Below are 23,484 nucleotides of genomic sequence, written 5' to 3'. Positions count from 1 at the left end.
AGGATACTTCTCATAAAAAGTTTAAAGTTTACTTATTTAAGTAATGTCTCCATCACATTGTGGGGCTTAAACTCATGACCCCAAGATCAGGAGTCACATAGTCTTCCAACTGAGTTGGCCGGGCGCCTCTCTCATAAAAAATTTAAAATTCGGGTTCCTACCATAGCCGTACCCAGAGTTTTCCAAAGCCTTCTCATTCATTCACTGTGTTATGCAATTCATTGACAAATACTTACCCGGGGCCTACTCCATGCCAGGCACTGCTCTGGGCCCTGAGTGCACAAAAGCAACGCCCCTTGCAAAGGAGGCAGACGACACACACTGACGACCGAGTCTCCTGTGTTTGTGCCCAGGGCTCTGCTCTGCACACACTGGTCTTTGTCCCTGTTTTCCTTCCTTTGCCCTGTCCGCCAGCTTGCTCGTTTCTTCAAGAGCCAAAGCCTGTCTTCCCTCACGGTCTTTGCACTTCTTATTTCTTTCCTGGCCATGTGTTCCCCACCCCCATGGCCACCCGCTATCTCTGCTTCCGTCTCATTTGCCTCGTTGCTTATTGATCGTCTCCCGTAAGCGTTGTGTGCTGGGAACTACCACTCTGATCCTGGCCGCCGGATAGCCTGGTTAGCTGTTGTGCACACCTGTCAAGAGAGGCAGTGCTCAAAGTGACAGAATAGCCGTTGTGACATGGCTAGTTGCTGGGGGATTCTAATCTTCACCATACACACGCCAGGTTCATTGACCATCCACCGAAGTCATGGTGGCCATTCGCTTCCAGTCCAGCAGCCAGCCAGTCACCGGCTGACATGGTCTTCCCTTGTGTCCTCTGCCCCACAGGTTGTGGATTCCCAGCTGGTGTGCATGATGAATGAAAACAGCATCGATTACATATCTCGATTCAATGATTTGGCCCAAGAGCTAGCCATCGCCGACCCCAGCCGCCGAGAGGTCCTGTTTGATGGCAGTGGAGGTGGGCCCCCCGTCGGTGACCTGTCCCAGTGACCACACCTCGTCACTGGCAGGGCATCCTGGAGCCTGCAGAGGAGGGCTCACATGGCTGGTGGTCCTCAACTGTGGTAGGTGTAGCCCTCTTCAGGCTAGAGAAAACACAAATCAAGCCCAGGCCCTCCAGAGGACGGTCCGAACAGAGGAACTTCTGCACCCCAGAACGCACAACACGCAGCAAGTCGTGTCCCAACGGGCAGAGGCCAGTGGTGGCGCGGGACACGAGGACGAATTCTCTGGAAGGGCCTATGTCAGCCGTGGCCATGGGGCTGGAGCAATTCCCTGCCAGCCATGGGGTCTCCTGTTAGGGTCAGCATAGCAACCACATTTCTGCCCACGCTTCTGCCTCAGTTGTTGTGTTCGATGTTCCAGTGGGCTTTCTTTCTGAGGGAAAGGAATGGGTGTGCCTTGGCGTAGTCGCTGGTCCCAGGGAGTTGCGGCCTCCCCATTCTCTGCAGGGATGCTTCCAGCCACCGCTGCTTTCTTTCTGCCAAACCTATGCACTCTTGGGTTGCTTTCTCTGCAGAGTGATGACAGGGAGGGACAGCAGGGCATGGCCTAGGCTCTGCCTCATGGGGTCTCTACCCTTAGCAGACCCCTCAGAGGACCCTCGGATCACAGGGCGGCCTAACGGGTGCCATCACCGCAGAAACCTAGAGGTTTGTTCTGACTCAGTGGGAAGGAGGAAAGAATCCTGTTTTACGCAGGTTGTGTGGACTTTTAGGAAAAAGTTCTGCTAAACTGGTTGGAAAAAATTTTCCTCGTGTTTTGAGAATTAGGAGATGTCAGAGAAGAGCAGAGTTTAATGGTTTCCTTCCTGTGTTCAAGTTTCTTCCCGGTGATCTGAGTCTCTTCTTGGTCAACTAAGATGTTCTCTCTCTGTTGGGACCACACTTGAGCCTTTGCCAACGAGCTCCTGATCTGCCGGCGTGCTGCTGTCCGGCACCTGACGGCACGGGCCCTGTGGGGAGGGGTTTCTCTGCCTCGGCATCTCCTGTCCCTTCCGTGGGCTTTCGCGCAGAGCCTCCCGGGCACACAGATTTCATCCTTCACGTTATTTCCACCCCGTGGCCTTCTGTCTCTCCTCTTCCCGGCGCGGGGAACGCAAGCAGAGGTCAGAACGCCTGGGTGTAGTCAGAGCACACAAAAACCACATCCCTCTGGTGTGCTCCCCGGCCCCGGTGACCGTTCGGCATCGCTGCAGAGGTTCCATGCCCGGTCTCCCCGCAGAGCGGAGCCAACAAGCTCCTTTGCTTCTCGGCCTAGGGAGGCTCCACAGACAAAGCACCATGCAGCCGCATCCGTGGCGGCCGGGAGCCAGTGCTGTGGTGTTGCTCAGGTGAAACCTGCGTCCCGCCGTCCCACCTGCTGCTTCACCCTCCGCCCCGCAGCCAGGCTCTTTGGCTTCTGAAACCCGCCAGAACTGACCACCGTTTCTCTTTCCTCTTCCCGACTGGCAGCAGAATGGAGCGGCAGCCTCCCGGGACAGCCCCGGCCCTCTACACGGGCTTCTCTCCCTGTCCGCCGTGAAGAGTTGAGGCAGCGTGAAAAGGGAGAAAAGGTCTTATACGAGCAGAGGGGATGCTCCTGATCTCATCATCTCAGCAGACGGATGTGGCCGCTACAGGCTGCGGGCAGGGTCGTTCCCCCCGAGCAGTGGAGGAGGGCAGGCTTCCGGGCAGTAGCTTTCCCTCGTCTTAAGTGTCTCTCAGAGCTCTTGCCTATAAGGAGGTTTCCCTCTTTCTGGTCTGGGTCTGGGTCCAAATAGCACCAATAAAAGCACTCTTCTGGACTCTTACAGAAAGTCTTAAAGCTCTGGAGATGTGTCAGAGAGGGACATGGCGCCCCTTTAATAAGAGATACAGAGGGCATCACTTGAACCACAGCGTCTTTAAACTAGCTTATGTGGTTTTGTGATCCATCCATCCGTTTCCTGGAATTAGCGCCCTGTTGAGGTGATAAGATCAGCAGATCTGTCCCTGGGCATCTGACTTTGTTAGGTCTTTAGTAGGTTAGGACACCAGACCAAGTTCAGGCCACTCATAACTTGCTTCTACTCCCACTGTCTGGGACCAGAGACGCCAAGTAACATTATAGCACCGCTGCTGGGAGCAGTGCCTGGTGGCAGTGTGCACGTTGCCAGAGATGGTAGAAGGTCTTAAGCTGCTTTCCTTAGGGGACGCCCCGAGGCAGTCTGGTGGGTAGGGTGGCCCAGGTTACTCAATGACACCTAAAAGGAGGACAAGTAGGGATCTGGATCAGCTTTTGTAGGCCATTTAGTGTCTCCTCCCCTTGGGGGCTGGACCACAGACTCTCTGGAGTGTCATCCAGCTGGGAGGTGGGTTAATGAGGACAGTGGATGGATTCTTCTCACCTGTAATAAAGCTGACACGATTCCAGAAAATTCTGCCACTTCTGCAGCAACCAGACAGGTATAAATAAGCATTTGCTCGCCATGCTAAGGGGAAGTGGCGTCGTTAGCATTAAAAGGATGAGTGTGTTTTCTCCCAGCCTAAATGTATGTGTATAAAAATAAGCAGCTAATGTTAAGGGCTGGAATTTTCAAAAGACCCAAGCAGAGAAACTTCCCTCTTCCTTTATCTTCCTCTGCCTTCCCAACGAAAGTTGTCATCTCCGTGTGAACCTCTGGCTTTCTTCGTGCCTTCGAGCACATTGTGAGACCAGGGCCGTTCCTCAGAAAATCCCTCCCGAGTCAGTCTACTGCTGTCTGGGATCTTTTTGCTGATTCATCTTCTTTAAAGATTGAGACAGGAGATAGCTGGTCTCCAGGGAGTTGGTGTGTTTGGGCCTTGATTCCTATGGTGACTATCCAGTGATGAGCATTACACTCTAGAAAATAGAGACAGAAGTCGAAGCTGGAGGCCCCACATAGGATTGTTGGTGACATTTTCCTCATCTTTCCGTATCTCCTAGGTGTAGAGTACTTGCTCAGGGAGTGGGGATATTTGAAAACATTTCATCCATTGATCTACTTGCTTTCTCACATATCCAACTTAGTATCAGAATCCTGGAAAGGGTGTCCTTTTCAGTTTGATAGCATCTTTTAACTTGATCGCAGCATGGGATCCAAACTTGTGCAAAGAAAAGTTATGGAATAAAAGATTTTGGAAACCAGTAGAGGAGGAAAGCAGCAGTTTTTTGTTTTTGTTTTGTTTTTTTTTTTTGAGACATTGAGATCTATCAAATGCATTTGTGAGAAAATAGGGCACCTTGTCTTATGAAAAAAAAGGAAGAAACCCACCGCAAACCTTTCCTGTCAGACCTCTCTGGACCCCGCAGTAATTTGTAACTCACGTTAAGTCTTGGAAGCACTACAGCAACCTGGACCCTTTGTTTTGTAACAGGATAGCTGGCGCTAGAGCTATGGTCTGGGCCGCAGAACTTAACCGCTGTTTCTTTTGATAATCGTTAAGCCATATCATCTAAGGTTTCGGCTTGTTTGAGATGTGAATTTGTTTTATAGATTATAAATATACATATACAGTGTATGTATAAAGCAGAATGCCTGTCCTTCCTGATTATTTTTTGTACCATATTGTAAATTATATTATTTATTCTTTACCAATTTTGGGAATAAAAGGTGTTTTGGTTATTTAATATAATAAACAAAAGCTGTTAAACTTCTTATGTTTAAATTTCCAGTTCAACTTGTAAATCTGTTTTTATTATTGTGCATAAATACATACTAATACTTGATCTAATACTTCCCGAGTGAGCCTCTCCTTCGCGCGGTCTCCGAGTGACATCTTTGCAGCCCGGCTAGTGGGCGCTTGCCGCACGCCGGCCAGTCCCGCGCGCCTCCGGGGCGGGCGGCGGTCCCCGGCCCTGAGGCGCTTCCGGGGTGCGCGGCCCGCGCCTGCGCAAGGGGATCGGGCGGCCCTGGCGTCCGCTTCGGGTGGGGCTACGTTCCGCCCCTGCCGCCCTGCTGCCCAATGTCGGCGCCCGAGGCCTGAGCGGCATCTGTTCTCACCAATCGGCTGCGAGCGCGGCGCGGGCCTCGTCCAGGGCCCGTCCGGTGGGGCGGGGGCGGGGCCAGGCGTCGCTATTGGCTGCGGCGGCGTGACTGGCATTGGCGATATCTAATGGACTCCGGCGGGCGGACCTCGCGCTGCGTGGGGCCGGGCGGGAACGGCGGCACAGCGGGCCAGGAGGCGCCGGGCAGCGGGCGACATGTTCCAGGGCCTGGAGAGCGAGGGCAGCCGGGCCGGCTCCAGGTGCGTGGCGGGCGCGGCCACGTGGCGGGGCGCGGGTGACGGGTGACCTCACAGAGCCGAGGCCCCCTCTTCCCCGTCCGAGAGGCGGGCGCTCAGGCGGGACGCGTTCTCCGCGCCCGCTAGGGTCTCGGCGGAAGGCCCGAGGCGCGCCGCCCCTCGCGTCTCACCACGGGCCCGCGTTCCCTTCCGTGTCCGGCGCGCCCGGGGACGCTGGCCGAGCGGTGTGCTGCCTCGGGGCCATGCCGGTGCGTACGGGGACCCGCCCTCCCGGACCCCGTGCTAGCGCCGGTGTGCGGTGGACGGGGCCAAGAGGTGGGGGGTCACCGTGGGTGTCCTTCTGGATCCTGCATCCTGTGGGGCCTGGCGCTACTCTCCCCTAATCCCGCAGCCCCGTGGGGCCAGCCCACGCCCTCCCCTAATCCCGAGGGGCCGGGCTCTGCTTTCCCCTAATCCTACAGCCCCATGTGGCGGGGCCCTGCCTTCCCCTAATCCTGCAGTTCCGAGGAGCCAGCTCCTGCCCTCCCCTGGTCCCGTAGCCCCCTCGGGCGGGGCCCCGCCCTCCCCTGGTCCCGCAGCCCCGTGGGGCCAGGCGCTGCCCTCCCCTGGTCCCATAGCCCTGTGAGTCCGGGAGCTGCCCTCCCCTGGTCCCGCAGCCCCATGGGGCTGGGCGCTGCCCTCCCTTGGTCCCATAGCCCTGTGAGGCCCGGCGCTGCCCTCCCCTAATCCCGCAGCCCCGTGGGGCCAGACCCTGCCCTCCCCTGGTCCCATAGCCCTGTGAGGCTGGGTGCTGCCCTCCCCTGATCCTGCAGCCCCTGCCCTTTCCTAATCCCACAGACCCATGTGGTGGGGCCTTGCTCTCCCCTGGTCCCACAGTCTTGTGGGGCCAGCCCCTGTCCTCTAATCCAGCAGACCCATGTGGCAGGGTCCTGCCCTCCCCTGGTCCTGCAGCCCTGTGAGGCCGGGCGCTGCCCTCCCCTGATCCTGCAGCCCCGTGGGGCCAACCCCTGTGCCTTCCCCTAATCCCACAGACCCATGTGGTGGGCCCCTGTCCTCCCCTGATCTTGCAGCCCCTGCCCTTTCCTAATCCCGCAGACCCGTGTGGTGGGGTCCTGCCCTCCCCTGATCCTGCAGCTCCGTGGGGCCAACCCCTGTGCCTTCCCGTAATCCCGCAGACCCATGTGGCGGGGTCCTGCCCTCCCCTGGTCCTGCAGCCCTCTGAGGCCGGGCGCTGCCCTCCCCTGATCCCGCAGCCCCGTGGGGCCAACCCCTGTGCCTTCCCCTAATCCCGCAGACCCATGTGGCGGGATTCTGCCCTCCCCTGGTCCCGCAGCCCCGTTGGGCCAGGCGCTGCCCTCCCCTGATCCCAGGGCCTTGTGGGGCCAGGCGCTGCCCTCCCCTCAGGCGCTGCCCTCCCCTGATCCCAGGGCCTTGTGGGGCCAGGCGCTGCCCTCCCCTGATTCCGGGGCCTTGTGGGACCAGGCGCTGCCCTCCCCTAACCCTATAGCTTGGGAGCCAGGCAGTGTCTTCCCTGCCTTGCTGACGGAGAACCAGGCTTACTGCAAGTGGTAGAAGCAAATGACCAATTGTTGGGTTTCTGCCTGGGCTTCAACATTCAGGAACACATGGCAAGCTTTCTTTTTAACTTGTAAACGCTGTGTGGGTATTAGAAGTCACATAGATTACAGTTGCCAGAGCTAGGGAGAAGGCCTGTCTTGGCACTGGAGCAGCCAGCTTGTACTGTAGAGTCGTGGGGGGGGGGGGGGGGTTGTAGATGCCGACAAGTTCCCATTACCGTGAGCCTCTTCTGTGCCCCAGCTTTGACCTAAAAGTAGAAGGGAATATGTGTGTGTAGCAGCTGTTGAGATCGATACAGTATAAATACTCCTTCAAAGAACCGCTTTGATTTGCTGAAACCCTGTACATCCCGGGGGAGTTAGGGCAGTCGTCACTTCTACACCTGACCAGGTAATTAGCTATCAATCCAGTCACATACGTCTAGATATGTACTGGCGGGGGCCAGAGGTTCATCCCGCAGTGCCCAGAATGCACCCATATTCTGGTGCTCAGGAACCACTGGGGAGCATCACTTGTGCCCGCTGGGTGGAGGCCCATTCTGGCACTTTCTCATTTATGTCCTTGGGTCTGTCCCCTGTCATGCACGTGGCCTGGCACTGGATGCCCGATAAACGTTGGCGTTAATGAATAAACACCCTAACGCTGATGTCCTATGGACTTCTCGAGCTGCAGAGCCTCTGCTCTAAAGTATCAGTTCACGCTTCCTTTGGAGAGGGTATTATGGACAGGAGACAATTTCTTGGAGAACGTTGAAGAAGGAAAAGCAGTCTTCTTGGTTGAGTGATTCAATGTGATTGGAAGCTGCTGCTGGGATCGGTCACAAGCTTTGGGTTTCCGCAGCCGTGTTAAAGGGATTGATCAGCCGGATGGGCCTTGTAAGGCTCACGTTTCTTTGGCTGTTGAGGGAGGGAGTCAAGTGGTGGCTGCAAGACCACCTGGCCGGGATTTCCTCTTTGAAGAGCCTACATCTTCTCTCTTGCCAAGGGGTTATCTTGTGTTAAAGAGATTCTGAGCCGTACAGGCGTCACACTCCAGCCAGCATTAGTCTGAGGTCATCCACCTAAGGCTGTAAACTGTGCGTTTGTAAAGTCTTGTTACCGCTTCTCTCCAAGTCTGAGCAGTGCCCAGAAAGCTTTTCTGAAACCCGGACACGAGCTCTCGGAGGGAGGGTCAGGGGCACGGGTACCTGCCTCTGCTGGTACCGCCGTCCCCTTGAGCTTTATCTGTGGCTTTTCTTTGTCACGTGCCCTCTCCTCTTGTGTACTTGAATGCTTTTACTGGAATATATTGAGGGGTAAGACGAGAGAAAAAGGTCATTGGATCGTGCCCCTCCTTTAGGAGTTTTGAACTCACCAGTATTCCCATCTGCCTCCCTGCAATTAGTGTCCTAGCGATAACTGCACTTGGTAGCAAGCCTCCTGGAGGCCACTCGGAGCCTTTGCCATGGGTTCTGTTTTTATCAGAATAGCCTCTTTCACTCTCAGTCCCCTTATTTGAGATCCTGTTGGGCAGCCTGTGTGGTCTGCAGATCTGCTCCAAGGGTGGGAAGCCCTAGTGCCCACGCCTTGTGATGAAGATGTCACCACCCAGGTAGCTTGGTCAGTAGGCACAGCGATCTCTTGACTGCAGCATTCTGGGCTTCCTGTGCTCCCTTTGTTTTCAAAGTAAAGTAAAATTCAGGAAAGTATATAGCATAATGTAGTAAACACTATATTTCCACCACCCCAAATTAATATTTGGTCACTTCCAGTAACTCTGGCTTCCCTCCTTTGCCCCCGGGAGTACCCCTCCCACACAGAGATCACAGACTCAATTTGGGCCTTGCTTCCCCCACAGAGATCTTAAGTTCCAGTAAGACCCAGCGCTCAGTGGCATCACTGATTGGAACAGTAGAGCCCCCTGCGCACGGCGCTGGCTTTCCCCACAAACAAAGCTGCTCCAGGCTCAGGACTTGCTCTTGCCATCTTTCCGTGCACAGGGTATGGTGCACGTGCCCAGGGACAGGCACTTGGGCCCCCGGATGAGCGAAGCAAGGGTGCAGGGCACAGGGGACCGGGAGATTACAAGGTTGTGGAGAGAGTCCTAAAGAGCTCTGAATCAGAAGGAATCCGCTTCAGATTAGAGCAGGACCTGGGAGGTTGAAGGAAGAGCCATGTTTCAAGTAAACTCGTAAAATAGGAATTTGAACTCAGAAGGAGGCTTGATGATAAATTCAGTTCAGTTCTGAAGATTGCAAATCCCCATCCCATTTGTCAGCGAGATGGTTGTAGAGACCCGAGAATGTCTGGCCTGCTGTAGCCAGCCAGGAGTATGAGACTGGGCCGTGTGATCTATAAATGGTGTAGAAGTCAGATGGCCTTAGTATGGTCGCCAACAAAGTAGGTGACCTGAGGTCTTATTAAGACCTTTTTTTTTTTTTAGTTTATTTTGAGAGAGCACAGGTGCAAGGGGTGTGGGCACAAGAGGGGGAGAGGTGGAGACAGAGGGAATCCCAAGCAGGTTCTGCCCTGTCACTGCAGAACCTGACCTTATTAAGACCTTTCTGGGGTGCTTGGGTAGCTCAGTTGGTTAAGCATCCAACTTCGGCTCAGGTCATGATCTCACAGTTGGTGGGTTCAAGCCCTGCATCAGTCTCTGTGCTGACAGCTCAGAGCCTGGAGCCTGCTTCAGATTCTGTGTCTCCTTCTCTCTCTGCTATTCCCCCACTCATGCTCTATCTTGCTCTGTCTCTCAAAAATAAATAAATGTTAGAAAAAAAATTTTTTTTAATTTCCTAATTTAAATCTGGTTACTGGTTTTCTTTTTTTCTTTTTTTTTTCTCTCAAATGAAAGTAATTTTTTTTCCTTCACCAAATCGTTAAGGAAATACTAACTGCTGAGTAGGTATCCACCTTCCCCACCCTCCCAGGCAGCCAGGGGTTCGGCACCAGCACCGTGTGGAAGGCCTGCTGGCGTGTGGTATAGCAAGGCTTGCCCGTGGAGTGTGTCTGGGTCCCAGCTGGCACGTCATCTGCCCTGTATAGAGCAGAGGGGTACTTTTCTGCAGTCGTGCTTTACAGCCAGAGAGAGTCTGAGAACTCCCTTCGCTTTATAGTCCATGGTCAGCTCCCTTTCTAGCTCTTTATTTTTTTTTTAATTTTTTTAATGGTTATTTATTTTAGAGACAGAGTGCGAGTGGAGGAGGGGCAGAGAGAGAGGGAGACACAGCCATCAGCACAGAGCCCGACGTGGGGCTTGAACCCACAAACCGCAAGATCATGACCTGAGCCAGTCAGATGCTTAACCGACTGGCACCCCTCCCTTTCTAGCTCTTTTAAGGAAACAAAAAGCATTTTAAATGTCTTTTTTTTTTTTTTTTTTTTTTTTTTTTTGTGACCTAAGTCATGCGCAGTGCCTGCAAAGCCTCATGCATTTCACATGGTTTCGAGCTCTGAGTTTCCTTCAGTTTCCCCCTGTCTGCAGCATGGTCCGGTTGCCCAGGACTAGTGAAGGCACACGGGCCACTCCCCGGTTTCAAAGTCCGTTTCAATAGTGCCTTCTCACCTTTAAAATGCATTTTTAAGATCTTTGTACGTGTTCTGCAAAGATGCACACGAACTGGGCGCGCCACTGCTCTACTGACGTGGTTTGAAGCTCTGGGGGAGTCCAGGCGGAGCTTTGTGAAAGTTGCTTAACCCTTCAGTTACCGCAATACAAAGTGACTCGAGGTCCCGGTCTTCCCCTTCATAAATGTTTCCTGAAAGCCTCCAAGTGATGCAGGCTGTTTTCTCACCGGTGGAGACTCGGGCTAGATGCTGCGGGCGGTGCCGAGTGGTCACGTGGTGCCTGTGTGCTGAGGTGAAGCCAGCAGTTGTGCTGGCGGGTGTGTCCTCCGGTCTCTCTGATCGGCTTCCTATTGGTTTTACCGGACTTCAGGACCCGAGATGATGACTCCAGTGTGGACTGCGCAGATCAGTCCTGACCCTCATTTCTTCTGGAGGCCTTTAACAGAGGCCTGAGGCTGTAGTCTGCACTCTAGACCCAGACTGCTTGGGCCTGCCTTCTGGTTCTGCTCCTTCCCACACGACCTTTCTTGTGGCTTTTCTCTGTCTCTGATGCACCGTCTGTGAAAATACTGCCTGCCTTAGAGGGTTGTTGCGTGCGCTCCTTGGAACGGGTGACGGAAATAGTAAGTACTTAACAAATGTCAGCTACGATATTAAACACTACTGAATGCGTTTGTGGCATTAAAGTTTTAATTTTTTTAATTTAATTCTTTAAGGAATTTCTACAATCTCTACACCCCACATGGGGCTTGAACTAACGACCCTAAGAGCAAGAGTCACACGCTCCACCGACTCAGCCAGCCAGGCGCCCCGATTGTGTTTGTAGTATTGTGTGCTCTTGTGTGCTCATTAAAATTAGCATTAGACTCTACTGAATGTGGCTGTCACTTTGTGTTAGGGAAATTAATTTTACTTACCACAGGGTCACAATCATTTGCAAGTGTACCATTTCTAGAGGGGCTAGTGTTAAATAATTGTCATTTTTCCTTAGACATCAGGAGGTGTACCTGGCCTGTGTGGTTACGCCGTACTGCCTGAATGGTGATGTCCAGGGCCATCAGTGACTCACACTCCCTCTGTGCTTGTAGGGCCATGAAGCCCCCGGGAGGAGAGGCCAGCAATCTCTTTGGAAGTCCAGAAGAAGCTGCTCCTTCAAGCAGGCCCAACAGGATGGCGTCTAATATTTTTGGACCAACTGAAGAGCCTCAGAACATACCTAAGAGGACCAATCCCCCAGGTAGGGCCTTTGTGAGCCATTAATCCTTCTGCCTCTGTCTGTTCTGTTCTATGCTGCTCTTTTGATAACATTTTTTATTTCTTTGTGCTGACCCCCCCCCCTTTTTTTTTAAATGTTTTTAATGTTTGTTTATTTTTGAAGGAGAGAGAGAGACAGAGTGTGAGTGGGGGAGAGGCAGAGAGAGAGGGAGACACAGAATCCGAAGCAGGCTCTGGGCTCTGAGCTGTCCGCATAGAGCCCGATGTGGGGCTCTAACCCACGAACGTGGGATCATGACCTGAGCCAAAGTCAGATGCTTAACCGACTGGGCCCCCTGGGCCCCCTGGAATGTATGGACAGATTTATCCTGACTTCTGCTTTTTGTCTGAAGGTGGCTCAGTCATTCTTGAATCCTCCTTCCTCTGACCACAGACCCTGGCAGAATCCAGGCCCTGAGGACACAGAGGAGACGAAGGGGTTCGGTTCCCACCAAGGGAGGCTCTCCCAGTCGTTTGAAGGGCCCCTTGTGATTTCAGAAATTATGTGCAGGTTACGCACGTAAACATTTTTCTTAGGGAGAGTATTTAAAAAATAGATATTTTATGTTTATTTTTGAGGGAGAGAGCATGAGCGCGTGCACAAGTAGGGGAGGGACAGAGAGAATCCCAAGCAGGCTCCGTGCTGTCCGTGCAAAGCCTGATGTGGGGCTCGAGCTCAGGAACCGTGAGATCGTGACCTGAGCCACCAGGCGCCCCTAGGGAGAGCATTTTAATCCGATTGTCAATGGGATAGAAGCTCTCGAAAGGACGACTCGGTCCATATAACGCTTTACCGTTTGGCCCACCTTCCAGTAGTCACAGTGAGACAGTCTCAGAAAAATGTTTTTGGCCGATAGACTATCCAGTTGAGTGACCACGGTGATAGTTACCTGTATCCTGGGGAGAATAGCATTTGTTCGTCGGTGAGGATCTGAGAGGCCGGACCCAGATGGCAGACGCCGCGGAAGCGAGGCTCGAGAACGGCTCCCTACGCCGCTGCAGCCCTGCTGCAGAATTGGTGTTTCTTTACCAAACCCTAGAGGAACGGCTAGTTCTGTGTTTGGTTGGTGGTTTTCTTATGGCGAGGGAGGGCGGAGGGTTCAAGTTCTGGGTGTAGCAGAAGCAGCAGGAGTTCTTCAAAGTGAGCAACATTCTCCTCGTGTCTGGCGTACAGGTGTGGGCCGGAGCGGTCGGCCCTGCACTTCCTGTGTGTCAGCGATAGCCGTGTAGGTTACCGTATGTGCCTCTTGCACCTACGACTGGCTGCTGGCTCGGCAGGGTGTCTGGGGCTGCCCCTGGGGTGGCGAGTTCCCTGGGAAGTATGGCGGTGCTGCTTTGCACACCCTCCAGTGATTCCCCGGTGGGCAGCCTGGGCCCCTCCTGGCTGGAGAGAGGGAGAGAGAGGGAGAGCAGGAGAGCCTCTGTGTGGTGTGTGGTCCCAAGATGTGGCCACAGCTGCCGGAACTCACTCCCTGGGCTGGCTTCCTGCATGGACCTCGTGGTCCTGTCGTTTGGGGCCTGTTTTCGGTCCTGCCAGGTGCTCTTTGGAAACCATCTGTGTGGAACTCTCAAGGGAAGCCTGAAAGGGAAGCATGCCAGCGTGCCCCGCCCCGCAGACCTAAGCCCCTGCCCACGTGTCCGGGGCGGAGGGTGTGACTTAGCTCGCGATCATCGCTGAGGACTCACCGGTGTGGTCGGGCCCAGTGCCCACCGACCCTTCACGCGTGGGCTCTGCTGGCCGCCCGGCTCACATCTCCCACGGCTTGTCCTCCAGTTCTAACAACAGGGACCAGATATTTTTCAGGGATTGTGCTCGGTGCTTTGTCTCTACACCCCTAGGAGGTTTGGGGGGGGGGTGGTCCTTTACAGAGAGGGAAACAGGCTCAGGGGGCTCCCTGCAGCACCTGGACCTCACACCTCACCAGGGGCGGAACTAGCCCTCGGATGGCACTTTTCTGGACTCCAGTGCTCGTGTTCTGAACTTACCACCTGGAAAACCAGTTGTGGTAAGTGTCTAGAAATGGAATTGCGGGATCATTTAAAATTGCCCCCCATGTCGGCCACCCCGTGTGCCGCACGTGCTCCCCACCCTGCCGACACCATGTCTGTCTTACGCACTTTGATTCTTCAAAGAGCGCACCTTGACTTTATCTTCCTTCGGTTATGAGCGCATCGAGCACCTTTCCTTCCTCAGAGCTGAATTCATTGCCCAGGTAAATGTCGACCAGCAGACACGCAGGCTGACCCCTCATAAAGGGCAGGAACAGAGCTGTACTGTGTAGGGCTGGACCCACACACAGGAGCAGCACACCGACAATGCCACGTTTGTGGTCTCCACAAAACTCAGGCGTGTGGTGACCTGGGGTGGGGGAGACACGCAGGCTTCTGGGAGCTGGTCGTGCTCTGTACGCTCCGGCCAGCGGTGACCTGGGTGTTGGCTGTGTGGTTATTTGAGACAATTATGTCTTAGGAGACTTTCAGTTACATTTTATAATTAGAAAAAATTTTGGAGGCACCTGGGTGGCTCGGTTGAGCGTCCGGCTTCGGTTCAGGTCCTGATCTAGAGGTGCATGAGTTCGAGCCCTGTGTCGGGCTCTGTGCTGTCAGCATGAAGCCTGCTTCAGAACCTGCTTCGTATCCTCTGTCTCCCTCTCTCTGCCCCTCTGCCACTCGTGTGCTCTTAAAAAAATAAAACATTAAAAAAAGGTTTTTTTCCTTAATGATCAGTGTCTTTAGCCAAAAACTTCAACTTGAGTTACTTTTGTTTTTCTGAGAGGGAGAGCCAGCACATGCGTGCACGTGGGGGGAGGGCAGGGAGAGGGAGACAGAGAATCGATCCTAAGCGAGCTCCACGCCCAGCGCAGAGCCCAAAGCAGGGCTCAGTCTCAGAACCGTGCGTGAGATCGTGACCTGAGCCCAACGCTTAACCAACTGAGCCATTCAGGTGCCCCCAAATTGAGTTACTTTTATGTTCCATTTTTTTTAAAAGCTGAGTGCACATTTTTAAAAGAATTTAAGGCTTTGTAGCACAACCAGAAACAACACAGTATGGGACGACCTTCAGCAGTGCTTTTCTCCACTTTGTGGTGGAGACGCTTTTGCTGACCGTAGCTCAGCAGCATCACTGGGGATCACTGAGGGCTCATCTGCCCGGTCCCGCTCTGCCCCCTCGACTTGCTGCCCCCTCACCAGCCGCCCTAGGTCGGTCCTCTTGTTACGTATCGCCTCCTGACAGTTGACACACAAGACCAGAGGGTTGGAGCCACTTGTCCAGGCTCGGTTGGCATGTGGCTGTTCAGGAGCTCCCCCCGCAGTCCAGTGCTGTGCCATGCTGTGCTGGCTTCCCCAGCCCGGTGTAAGGGGCCTGGGAGGGCAAGGTGTGTGGACGCCCCAAGGTGACATGAGCACGCGCCCGCTTCCTGCACAGGCGGCCCCGGGACACTGGCATCCCAGCAGCCGCTCTGGGTCACCATCCACTCTGGCGGTGGAGCCCATCCCCTGGGAGCCCACGCGCCTGCGTGCTCGTGTTTCTCCGTGTCAGCCGTGCGTGTTACTAGAGCCAAGCAGGGACTGCTCGCCACGTGGTTTCTTAAACAGTAGGCAAAGCTCAGCACTGTGAAAAATGACATGATAAGCAGTCGTGAGTCCTGCACGCCGTCCATCCCGTGTCCTGTGTGCACACGGCCCCCGGGGCGGGGTGGGGGGACGTGGAGTAACCACTTTGTTGATGCAGATACAAGTGAATATACGCTGTGCAGAATGTTGTGTGCCTTTTGTCGCTGAGCGGTATATACATCCAGGAGATGTTTTGTTATCGGTACCTAGACAACACAGCAAACGCTCTGGAGCATTTGTTTCCCTGGCATCCTTCTAAGCATGTGATGTCTGAGCTACAGTGAGACATTGAGCTACAGTGAGGCTGTGAGCAAGGTCCTTTCATTCTGCAGTTGAGGATTTGCGGGCACAGAAAGGCCAAGTAATTTGTGTGTGGTCACCTAGCTAGTTAGTGGAATGCATCTTTTTTCCTCTTGTGAGATTTTAAGGTACATCCTTGGTACCTGAGGGCCGTGACTGTGACAGCCCTCCCCCCCACCCCCCGCCCCTGCGTGCCGAGAGGAGCTGGCATCCGTGGAGTGAAGAGACGGCCAGCTGGCATTGTGTGACAGCCATCTCTGCTTCACGGAGGCTTTTGGGCGTTGACTTTGGTGTCTGGCCAGAGTCATCAGCTGTGAAAAGTTAGGCATTAGATGCATATCTTCATTATGGCTCATCAAGTCACTTACCTGTACTGCAAGGCGTTACGTGTCTGAAATTTGCTGACACCTGTAGTTGTCACTGGGCGTTCTGGCCAGAATGAGGTCAGAAGAATGACTGATCTGTGTTATTTTCCAGATTACAGGTCTGCCTTGAATATGACATGTTGTTAAATTCATTTATGTCTGTCTGACCTAAAAGTGCAACAGCTATTTGCTTTTAACATAAAGGACTTTTCACGGGTTTAGTGAAGAAGACTTTTCAACAGACAACACACCAAGTTCAAAGTTAAAGAAATTTTAGATGGGAAGTGGTGTTTTATGCCACCTTACCGTCTTGTCTCTAGGGGCCAGCCCGGTTCAGCTTCCAGAAATGAAGGTCCCAGAAGGCCCCCAAAAAAGCAGGTCTGACATAGGACTTTAGGGACCCTCATCAACCCGATCACCCCACCCTTGTTGGCCTAAACCAGGGACTGGCATTGGGGTGTCCCCAGGAGGAGAGGTCTCTGAAGTAATGAACGTCGAGGATGGGACCAGATGGATGTTGTGGGTTTGCTCACTGTTGTGTAATTGTTTCTACAGGGGGGAAAGGAAGCGGTATCTTTGACGAATCCACGCCTGTGCAGACGCGACAACGTCTCAACCCACCCGGTGGGAAGACCAGTGATATCTTTGGGTCCCCAGTTGCTGCTACGTCGCCTTCAGCACACCCAAACAAACCCAAGGTATGGGCTACGTCAGGTAGCACACGTGAAAGTAGGAAAAACAAAAAGGCTCTGAGGCAGGTGTGGTGTGTGAGGGGGAGGAGGCAAGGTGGCTGACGTTGGTCTTCCTGAGTGCGGTCGCTAGTCACAGGGTTTCCCGTCTCCCCTGAATCACGGGAGACTACACGCCAGCCTCGTGATGACTGTAGCCTGGGAAGCTGGTCTCGTGTGCCGATGGGCGACCTGGGCGACCGTCCTTCCCTGCGGGTGCTAGTGGTCACCGGGAGCACAGCAGCCCCATTAGATTAAACTTGCTCCGGCGTTTCGAATTCACGGGCTCATAATCATACTTGGAAAAGTCTAATTGTTGCCGGGAGAGTGCCGGAGGACAGAATGTACCATGGGCCAGCGTTCCCGCGTGAGCCGCACCTCAGGGTGGCTGCTGTGGAGGGAGTTTTCCTTTTACAGGAGTACTCAGCCAAAAATGAGGAAGGAATAACAGAATTCAAATATCACCATTTTGCCAACTTGTAATGAAACTGTGGATCTCGGCGATGAGCATCTGTGGCTGACCTCATGTGGGGGATAAGCTTAGGAATCCCCCGGGCTTACACCACAGCATCACAAGACGGGACCACCAGAAATTACAGGCTGTTCCTTTTGATAGAACATCATAGACCACCTTTGAATTCTTGTCAAAAAATCGAGGCAGAGTCAGACCGAACTTCACGTTAATTGATACCACAGGGATTCAGGCAGAGTAATGCAAAATAGAGGGCTCTACATAGCAGTCACAGGAGGCCAGTCAGTAATCCCGACGGTTAAGAAGAAATTGAACATTACACTTCTGGGGCACCTGGGTGGCTCGGCGGGTTGAGCATCCAACTCTTGATTCCGGTTCACGTCACGATCTCATGGTTCTGGAGTTCAAGCCCCGCGTCGGGCGCCTCGCTGACAGTGTGGATCCCGCTTGGGATTCTCTCTCACTCCCTCTCTCTCTGTGCCCCCCCCCCAAATAAATAAATAAACGTTAAAAAAATTTTTAAAGAATACAATTCCTAGCAAAGTCCCAACCACCTTGTTTGGTTTGGTTTTACTTTTTGTTTGTAAAAAAGGGAAAGACCCATCCTAAAATTCATAGGGAATCTCAAGGAACGCCGAGTAGCCGGACAGCTTGACAAAGAACAAAGTTGGATGGCTCTCACTTCCCAGTCTCAGAACTCAGTACAAAGTTCCATTCGTCCAAACAGTGTGGTGCTGGCCTAAGGACATAGAGACCGTGGAGTAGCACGGAGAGCTGAGAAATAGACCCTCACATGCGGGTTTAATTGGTACTTGCACAAGGACGCCTGGATCATTTCGATGGGGGAGGACAGTCACTTCTGCCAGGACAACCGGATACGCGCGTGCCAGAGAGTGGAGGCGGACTCCTAGCTTACACTGTGTATAGATATGAACTAAAAATGGATCAAAGATCGAAATTTAAGGGTTAAAGCAGTAAGATTCTTAGAAGAAAACATAGGGACAGTTCTTCACAATCTTTTTGTGCTTTGTTTTGTTGTGTTTGTTAAGATTTCATTTTAAAATAATGTGCACCCAACGTGCGGCTCGAATTCATGACCATGACCCCCAAGAGCTCTTCTGACGGAGCTGGCCGGGTGCCTGATCAGTCTTTGCGTGGTTTTGGCAGTGGTTTCATAAACGTGACACTAAACACTGGGAACAAAATTTTAAGTAAGTATATTGGATTTCATTAAAATTGAAAACTTTAGGGGCGCCTGGCTGGCTCCGTCAGTAGGAGTGTGTGACTCTTGATCTCAGGGTCATGAGTTCAAGCCCCACGTTGGATGTAGAGATTACTTAAAAATCTTTAAAAGAAACTTTTTAGACTTAAGTGCGTCAAAAGACACTGTTAGGAGAATGAAAAAACCCATAGAGCAGGAGAGATCGTTTGCATTGCAAATCCTATCATCGGATAGCAGTTTATTCTTGGGAATACATAAAGAACTTCCGAAACTCAGCAACAGAAAGACAGTCTGATTCAAAAATGGGCAAAGGACTTGACTGGACATTTCCCCCAAAGAAGATCTACAAGTAAGCACATAAAAACATGCTCAGCAGGGGCGCCCTGGGGGCCCAGTCGGTTAAGCGTCCGACTCTTCATTTTGGCTCAGGTCAGGATCTCACAGTTTGTGATATGAAGGCCCACGTTAGGCTCTATGCTAGTGCAGAGCCTGCTTGGGATTCTCTCTCTACCCCTCTCTCCTGCCCCTTCCCTGCTTGCGCTCACATGCGCATGTGGTCTCTCTCAGAATAAATTAGAGGGGAAAAAAGGCGCTCAACATCGCAGTTGGAAGTGTGGCTGAGCCCCAGACGGCAGAGAGCTCACGTCTCTGTCGCTGCAGTACGTTACCTGGGGGTTTGTGTCACCGTCCGTGGGTAAAATTCTCCACAGTGAAAACATTTTTAAAAGTTAAAAGTAAATAAACCCGTCTGTGCTCTGATTTTTATCATACATTTGAAGGTGGGTAAAATGTTTCTGAATCATGTGTTGACCTGCGTTTTGCCTTGTTGCAGGACCACGTGTTCTTGTGCGAAGGAGAAGACCCAAAGTCGGCCCCTAAAGGTGAGCTGCTGTTTTCTGTCCCTCCCCTGAGTGTGCTTGCTCTGGGAGAGTTGCTGGTGTGTCCCCAGGGGATGAGGGAATATTCCATGCCCCTTCCGGCCTCCTGACAAAAACAGGCAAGGTCGTGTTTGTTGCTGAGAGGATGTGTAGTATTTGAAGAAAGCCAGGGACGTGGGCTCAGTTGGGTGGGTGAAAACTTCCCAGTGGGCTGCCATGGGCCTTTCTTCACTTCTTGTCATTGGTGGTCAGCCTACGTCTAAGACTGGGGGTCCCCTTCTAGAAGCTGATGTCATGTAGTAAAGGGCAGGGATCTGAAGCCTTGAATGGACGTATGACCGAGGGTAGCGCAGGCAGCACTGATGCAGAAGAGAAGCGCACAGGGGACAGCAAGACCGGTGGAGTGGGAAGGGGGGGGGCGTACCGTGAGGCCTGTGTGTGGCAGGGAGAGCTGCCCCGCTGGCAGGTGCGTGCCAGCCTGTGCCTCGCCCTCCCAGCTGGCTGTGCTGAGAGTCACCACTCCCCCGATGGGGAACCAAGATAAACGGGAGTCCCTTCATCTAGAAAGGTTGAGTGACTGTCCACAAGCCTTGCCTCACCTTGCTGGATCCCTCTCTTCCTCGTCATGCTCAAGTTGAGAAAGTTTGTTATTTGTTCTTGACGTGGAAGAAAGGGGAATGGGGTCCAAAAAGCAGTGTAAAGGAATAATTAACTTAAGGAATTTTCCAAAGAGTTTATGGTATGAAGCCCTGGTTCAAGAATGCCCTCTGCTAATCGGTATGTGTTCTTGGGACAAGACGGAAGCCTTGCTCTGTGCTCGTTATGGTGTGCCCTTGGCGGCTGGTCTGTGCCAGCCTTTATGTGGAGCTCGCCTGTCTGGTTGCTGGGCCGCCTCTAACGGGATGGCATGCTGACTTTGTCCCACAGCCGCAGCCAGCACCTCGCCAGGAGAAGAGCTGGGGCAGAAGGGCGGCCCTGGAGACGCAGGACGCACCCAGCAGCCCGTGCCCGTGCCCACAGCTGACAGCCACGAGCCCAGGTTGGGCCCCCGCCCTCGTTCTCACAACAAAGTCCTGAACCCGCCTGGAGGCAAATCCAGTATCTCCTTCTACTGAGAGGGGCTGCCGCTTCCCCTGTAGCCAGACAAAACACCGGAGAGATAGGATTTCAAATTCTGTAGTCTTGTAGCCCACAGGAGCCGGGTGGGGAGAGGGTCTGTTGTGTATCTGAAGCCGCAGCTCGGGCACGTGGCCATCCCAGAGCCGTGGAGGACCTCGCCTTCCAGACTGCCAGGAGGCCTGTCTTGGTGGGTAGAAGACGGGACTCGCTTGTAACTGCAGACGTGATGGGGCTCTGCGAGGGGCGCGGGGGCCAGTGGGGCCGGGCCACGGTGAGTCCTGGTGGCATGGGGTTGCCCTCGGCCTTGCCGCACTGGCACTCTGCTGGCCGGCCGGGGGTCCAGAAATCACTAACACGGCAGCAGAGTTTAAATTTAAAGCCTTGGCAAGAAAATCAAAAACAACACGTGTGTTGCCGTGGGATACAGGAGCAAGGTGTTGGCCAGAACACTACGGGCGGGGACTGGTGGGGGTGGGGTCTTTGGGTGGCTGGCCCCTCAGATCCTCACCCCGTTGACCGCAGGACGGTTCCCGTGCCTGCCGCCGTGGCCCCCCGGTGCCTCCTTTGCCATCAGCCCCAACGTGTGGCTCCGCACATTTCCTGACACGTCAGTTGCTTGTGTTCGGCAGCTGTCAGCAGAAACCAAAAAGTCGTTCTCAGTCTCACGCCTTGTGGCAGCATTTTGAGGTGCTCCGTGTCTGCCATCCAGACGCTTGGCCATGCGCAGGCTGGTTTCACTGTGATTTGTCCCCTCTTTTCCTCAGCGGCCTCCGTGCTAGGTCCGTGCCCATCACCAGCCAGGCGGACAGACCCCTTCTCAAGTCAGATCTTCCTGTTGGCCAGCCCCCCCTGACTTCTGCAGCTTTAAAACTGTCCACATGCATCCAGACAGCGGGTTACTTAAATCCTTCCTACATCTTTAGTCCTGTTGACGGTGGGAGGAAGCAGTGCTCCTGAACCTTGGGTTCTTAGGTTTGAATCTTTAATAATATCTAAAGAGCTATTATAAAATCCCAGCTTTACGTAAGTGACTGTGGACGCTGATCTGTTTCTGACACCTTTCTAGGAAAAAGTCACTTGCTCAGGTAGAGTAAAGAGGAAGCAAAGTTTGCTTAGCTGCTCTTCATAAAGCTTTGCAGAACCTCCGGACCATGTTCAGTTTCCAGAGGAAACCTGGAGACCTTGGGCCAGAAGATGAAATGGTTCGATAGCGAAGTCTCAACTGGCCAATTCCGTGCTACTCGCCCCTGAGATAACGGGCTGGCCAGAGTCCTGCCGCTCTGATCTGTCGGGCGAAGGCTTCTCCCGCCTGCCCCTACAGGGCTACGTTCTCTGTTCTTATGCTCACTCACATTGGACCAACGGCTCACAGGGGACGGGGTTTGGGTGGGGGTACCTGTCAGTACGAGTGCCTACGAAGCCAGTGCCGTGTGCTAAAAACACCTGCATCCTTATCACAGTGTAGAAAAGCAACAACGCTGGGTTCAGTCACACCCACCGTGGCCTAGACACCGAAGTGCCTGCGGGAGCCACCTGCCAGCTCCACTCTTACACCTGGTGCACGTGGCTTTGTCAACCAAAGACCGTTTTCCCCCTTTCAACTGCCCTGTGCTCTCTGGAGCCAAGAAACTCATTCCACGCAACTCTTCCTGTCTCGTGCAAGTACTTCCTGTTTCCACCTTTCAGATGGCCATTTATAGGAAAGTTGGTTGGAACTCAGAGCCTCTTCCCCCCCATTAAAAAATGTCATAAATGGTGGTTAGGGCTTAAGCCCAAACACACGTTAACGTGCTTAACGCAGTGTTCTCGTGGTAGAATGAAGTACCATTTATGACTCTGTCTTGTGGTTTTCAGTGTGCAAGAAACTGATTTGTGAATTCCAAATTGGATTGCCAGGAACCCTGATACCGTAGTGCTGGCCCCTGTGGCTTCACCCCTGCCCTCGCTGCCCACCCAGCGAGAGGAAGCAAGGAGGAGCTCTCTACTTCTGTCCACCGGCAGGGATCTCAGGCACAGATGGGGGGGTAGAGGTGGGAATGGAGGGAAACCAGAACTGTAGCCAGAGCCTCTGTGCAGTGGAGACAGACGCGCTGCCTTTGATCTCCATCCTTCCCTCCCTGGGGCCGCAGAAACAAGTTTAGGGTGCCTGGTGGTCTGGTCACTGGGAGGAGCAGGAGAGGCCTTTCTGCTCCTGTGAGCCAGTGGGGTGGCCATTCCTATGTGGAAAATGCTCTGTAACTGGGGACTGCCTGTATTTGGAAGATTCATTAACTCAGCATCCTGTTTTCAGTCTCTAAGCTGCATTGAGAAGTTATGTCTGTATTTTTATTAAGCCTTAAAATTTTTTTTATGTGCATTTGGTGCCAACTTTTTTCTAGAGCTGTATCAAAAACGAGAAGTCTGTACTCACAGCACAATGTAGTTTTGATAGGGGCATCTTGTTACAAAGCAGGACTGGGTATACACGTTGAATTAAACTTCGCAATCACGTACTCGAAGTCTGGGTCAGTCTTTTGTGTGCATGTTCACATGTGCTTCTCAGCATCCGTTTCCCGAAGTGCCTGGACCCTGCTCCTTCCCTCACAGGTGTTCTTTGCTGAAGGGGTTTGCCTTCACCCCCTCCCCGCCCCACCCCTGCACCATTTAGCCAGAGGATGCCCAAGTTAATCTTCTCAGAGGTTATGGATTTACAGGGGTTGTTTTATTATTTAAAAAAAATTGTTCTAAGGTTTATTTTTGAGAAAGGGAGACAGAGCATGAGTGGGGGAGGGGCAGAGAGAGAGGGAGACACAGAATCTGAAGAAGGCCCCAGGCTCCAAGCTGTCAGCACAGAGCCCAACACAGGGCTCAAACCCACAAACTGCAACATCATGACCTGAACTGAAGTGAGACACTTAACCGCCACCCAGGCGCCCCATGGGTTTACAGTTTTAAATTTGGAAACCAAAGACCTAACTGAATAGAATGAACAGGAATTTGCCAGTGTTCTTTTGGGTTTCTGTAGATAAGTTAAAGGTAATCGTTTTTTTTTTCCTCCTAACCACTTGTTTTCCTAAAGAAATGACAGCATTGAACTTGCCTCTTGAGTGGGCTTTCCAACTCCAGTAACAAGCTTGGTAATAAGTAGATGTGGTGCTGAGCTTTTAGTCTGCCATTAGGTTAAAGTCCTGCAAAGAA

At 53.1% G+C, this 23,484-nt stretch overlaps 2 protein-coding genes across 10 annotated transcripts in view; both read left to right on the top strand.

The window, feature by feature from the left end:
• The window catches only part of CRAMP1 (cramped chromatin regulator homolog 1), a 57,073-nt gene extending 52,352 nt beyond the window's left edge, over nucleotides 1-4,721 (top strand). For 2 of the 4 annotated variants that reach the window (XM_042922858.1, XM_042922857.1), the window contains one exon: nucleotides 832-4,721. In XM_042922858.1, coding sequence (XP_042778792.1) covers nucleotides 832-996 — 165 coding nt within the window. In that variant the 3' untranslated portion in view covers nucleotides 997-4,721. The remainder of the gene's footprint in view (nucleotides 1-831) is intronic. The other 2 variants (XR_006197987.1, XR_006197988.1) reach the window with 2 other exon arrangements.
• A 394-nt stretch (nucleotides 4,722-5,115) lies between these two features.
• Nucleotides 5,116-22,805, top strand: JPT2 (Jupiter microtubule associated homolog 2). Of its 6 annotated transcripts, XM_042922860.1 has the most exons (7): nucleotides 5,116-5,234; nucleotides 11,443-11,591; nucleotides 16,444-16,586; nucleotides 19,143-19,191; nucleotides 20,116-20,227; nucleotides 21,072-21,279; nucleotides 21,374-22,805. In XM_042922860.1, exons 1-6 carry the CDS (start codon nucleotides 5,191-5,193, stop codon nucleotides 21,262-21,264), a joined length of 690 nt encoding a protein of 229 aa, XP_042778794.1. In that variant the 5' UTR covers nucleotides 5,116-5,190; the 3' UTR covers nucleotides 21,265-21,279; nucleotides 21,374-22,805. The 6 variants fall into 6 exon arrangements, 5 of the variants coding, with proteins under 5 accessions (XP_042778794.1, XP_042778797.1, XP_042778793.1 ...); XR_006197990.1 differs by lacking the exon at nucleotides 21,072-21,279 and having other exon boundaries at nucleotides 20,116-20,494; XM_042922863.1 differs by lacking the exon at nucleotides 21,072-21,279.
• Nucleotides 22,806-23,484: the final 679 nt, after the last annotated feature.

Source organism: Panthera leo, chromosome E3 (assembly GCF_018350215.1).
Source record: "Panthera leo isolate Ple1 chromosome E3, P.leo_Ple1_pat1.1, whole genome shotgun sequence".
In the NCBI taxonomy this organism is placed as follows: domain Eukaryota; kingdom Metazoa; phylum Chordata; class Mammalia; order Carnivora; family Felidae; genus Panthera; species Panthera leo.
Note: the sequence above shows the minus strand (reverse complement) of the source record. Positions and strands in the feature narration are given on the sequence as shown.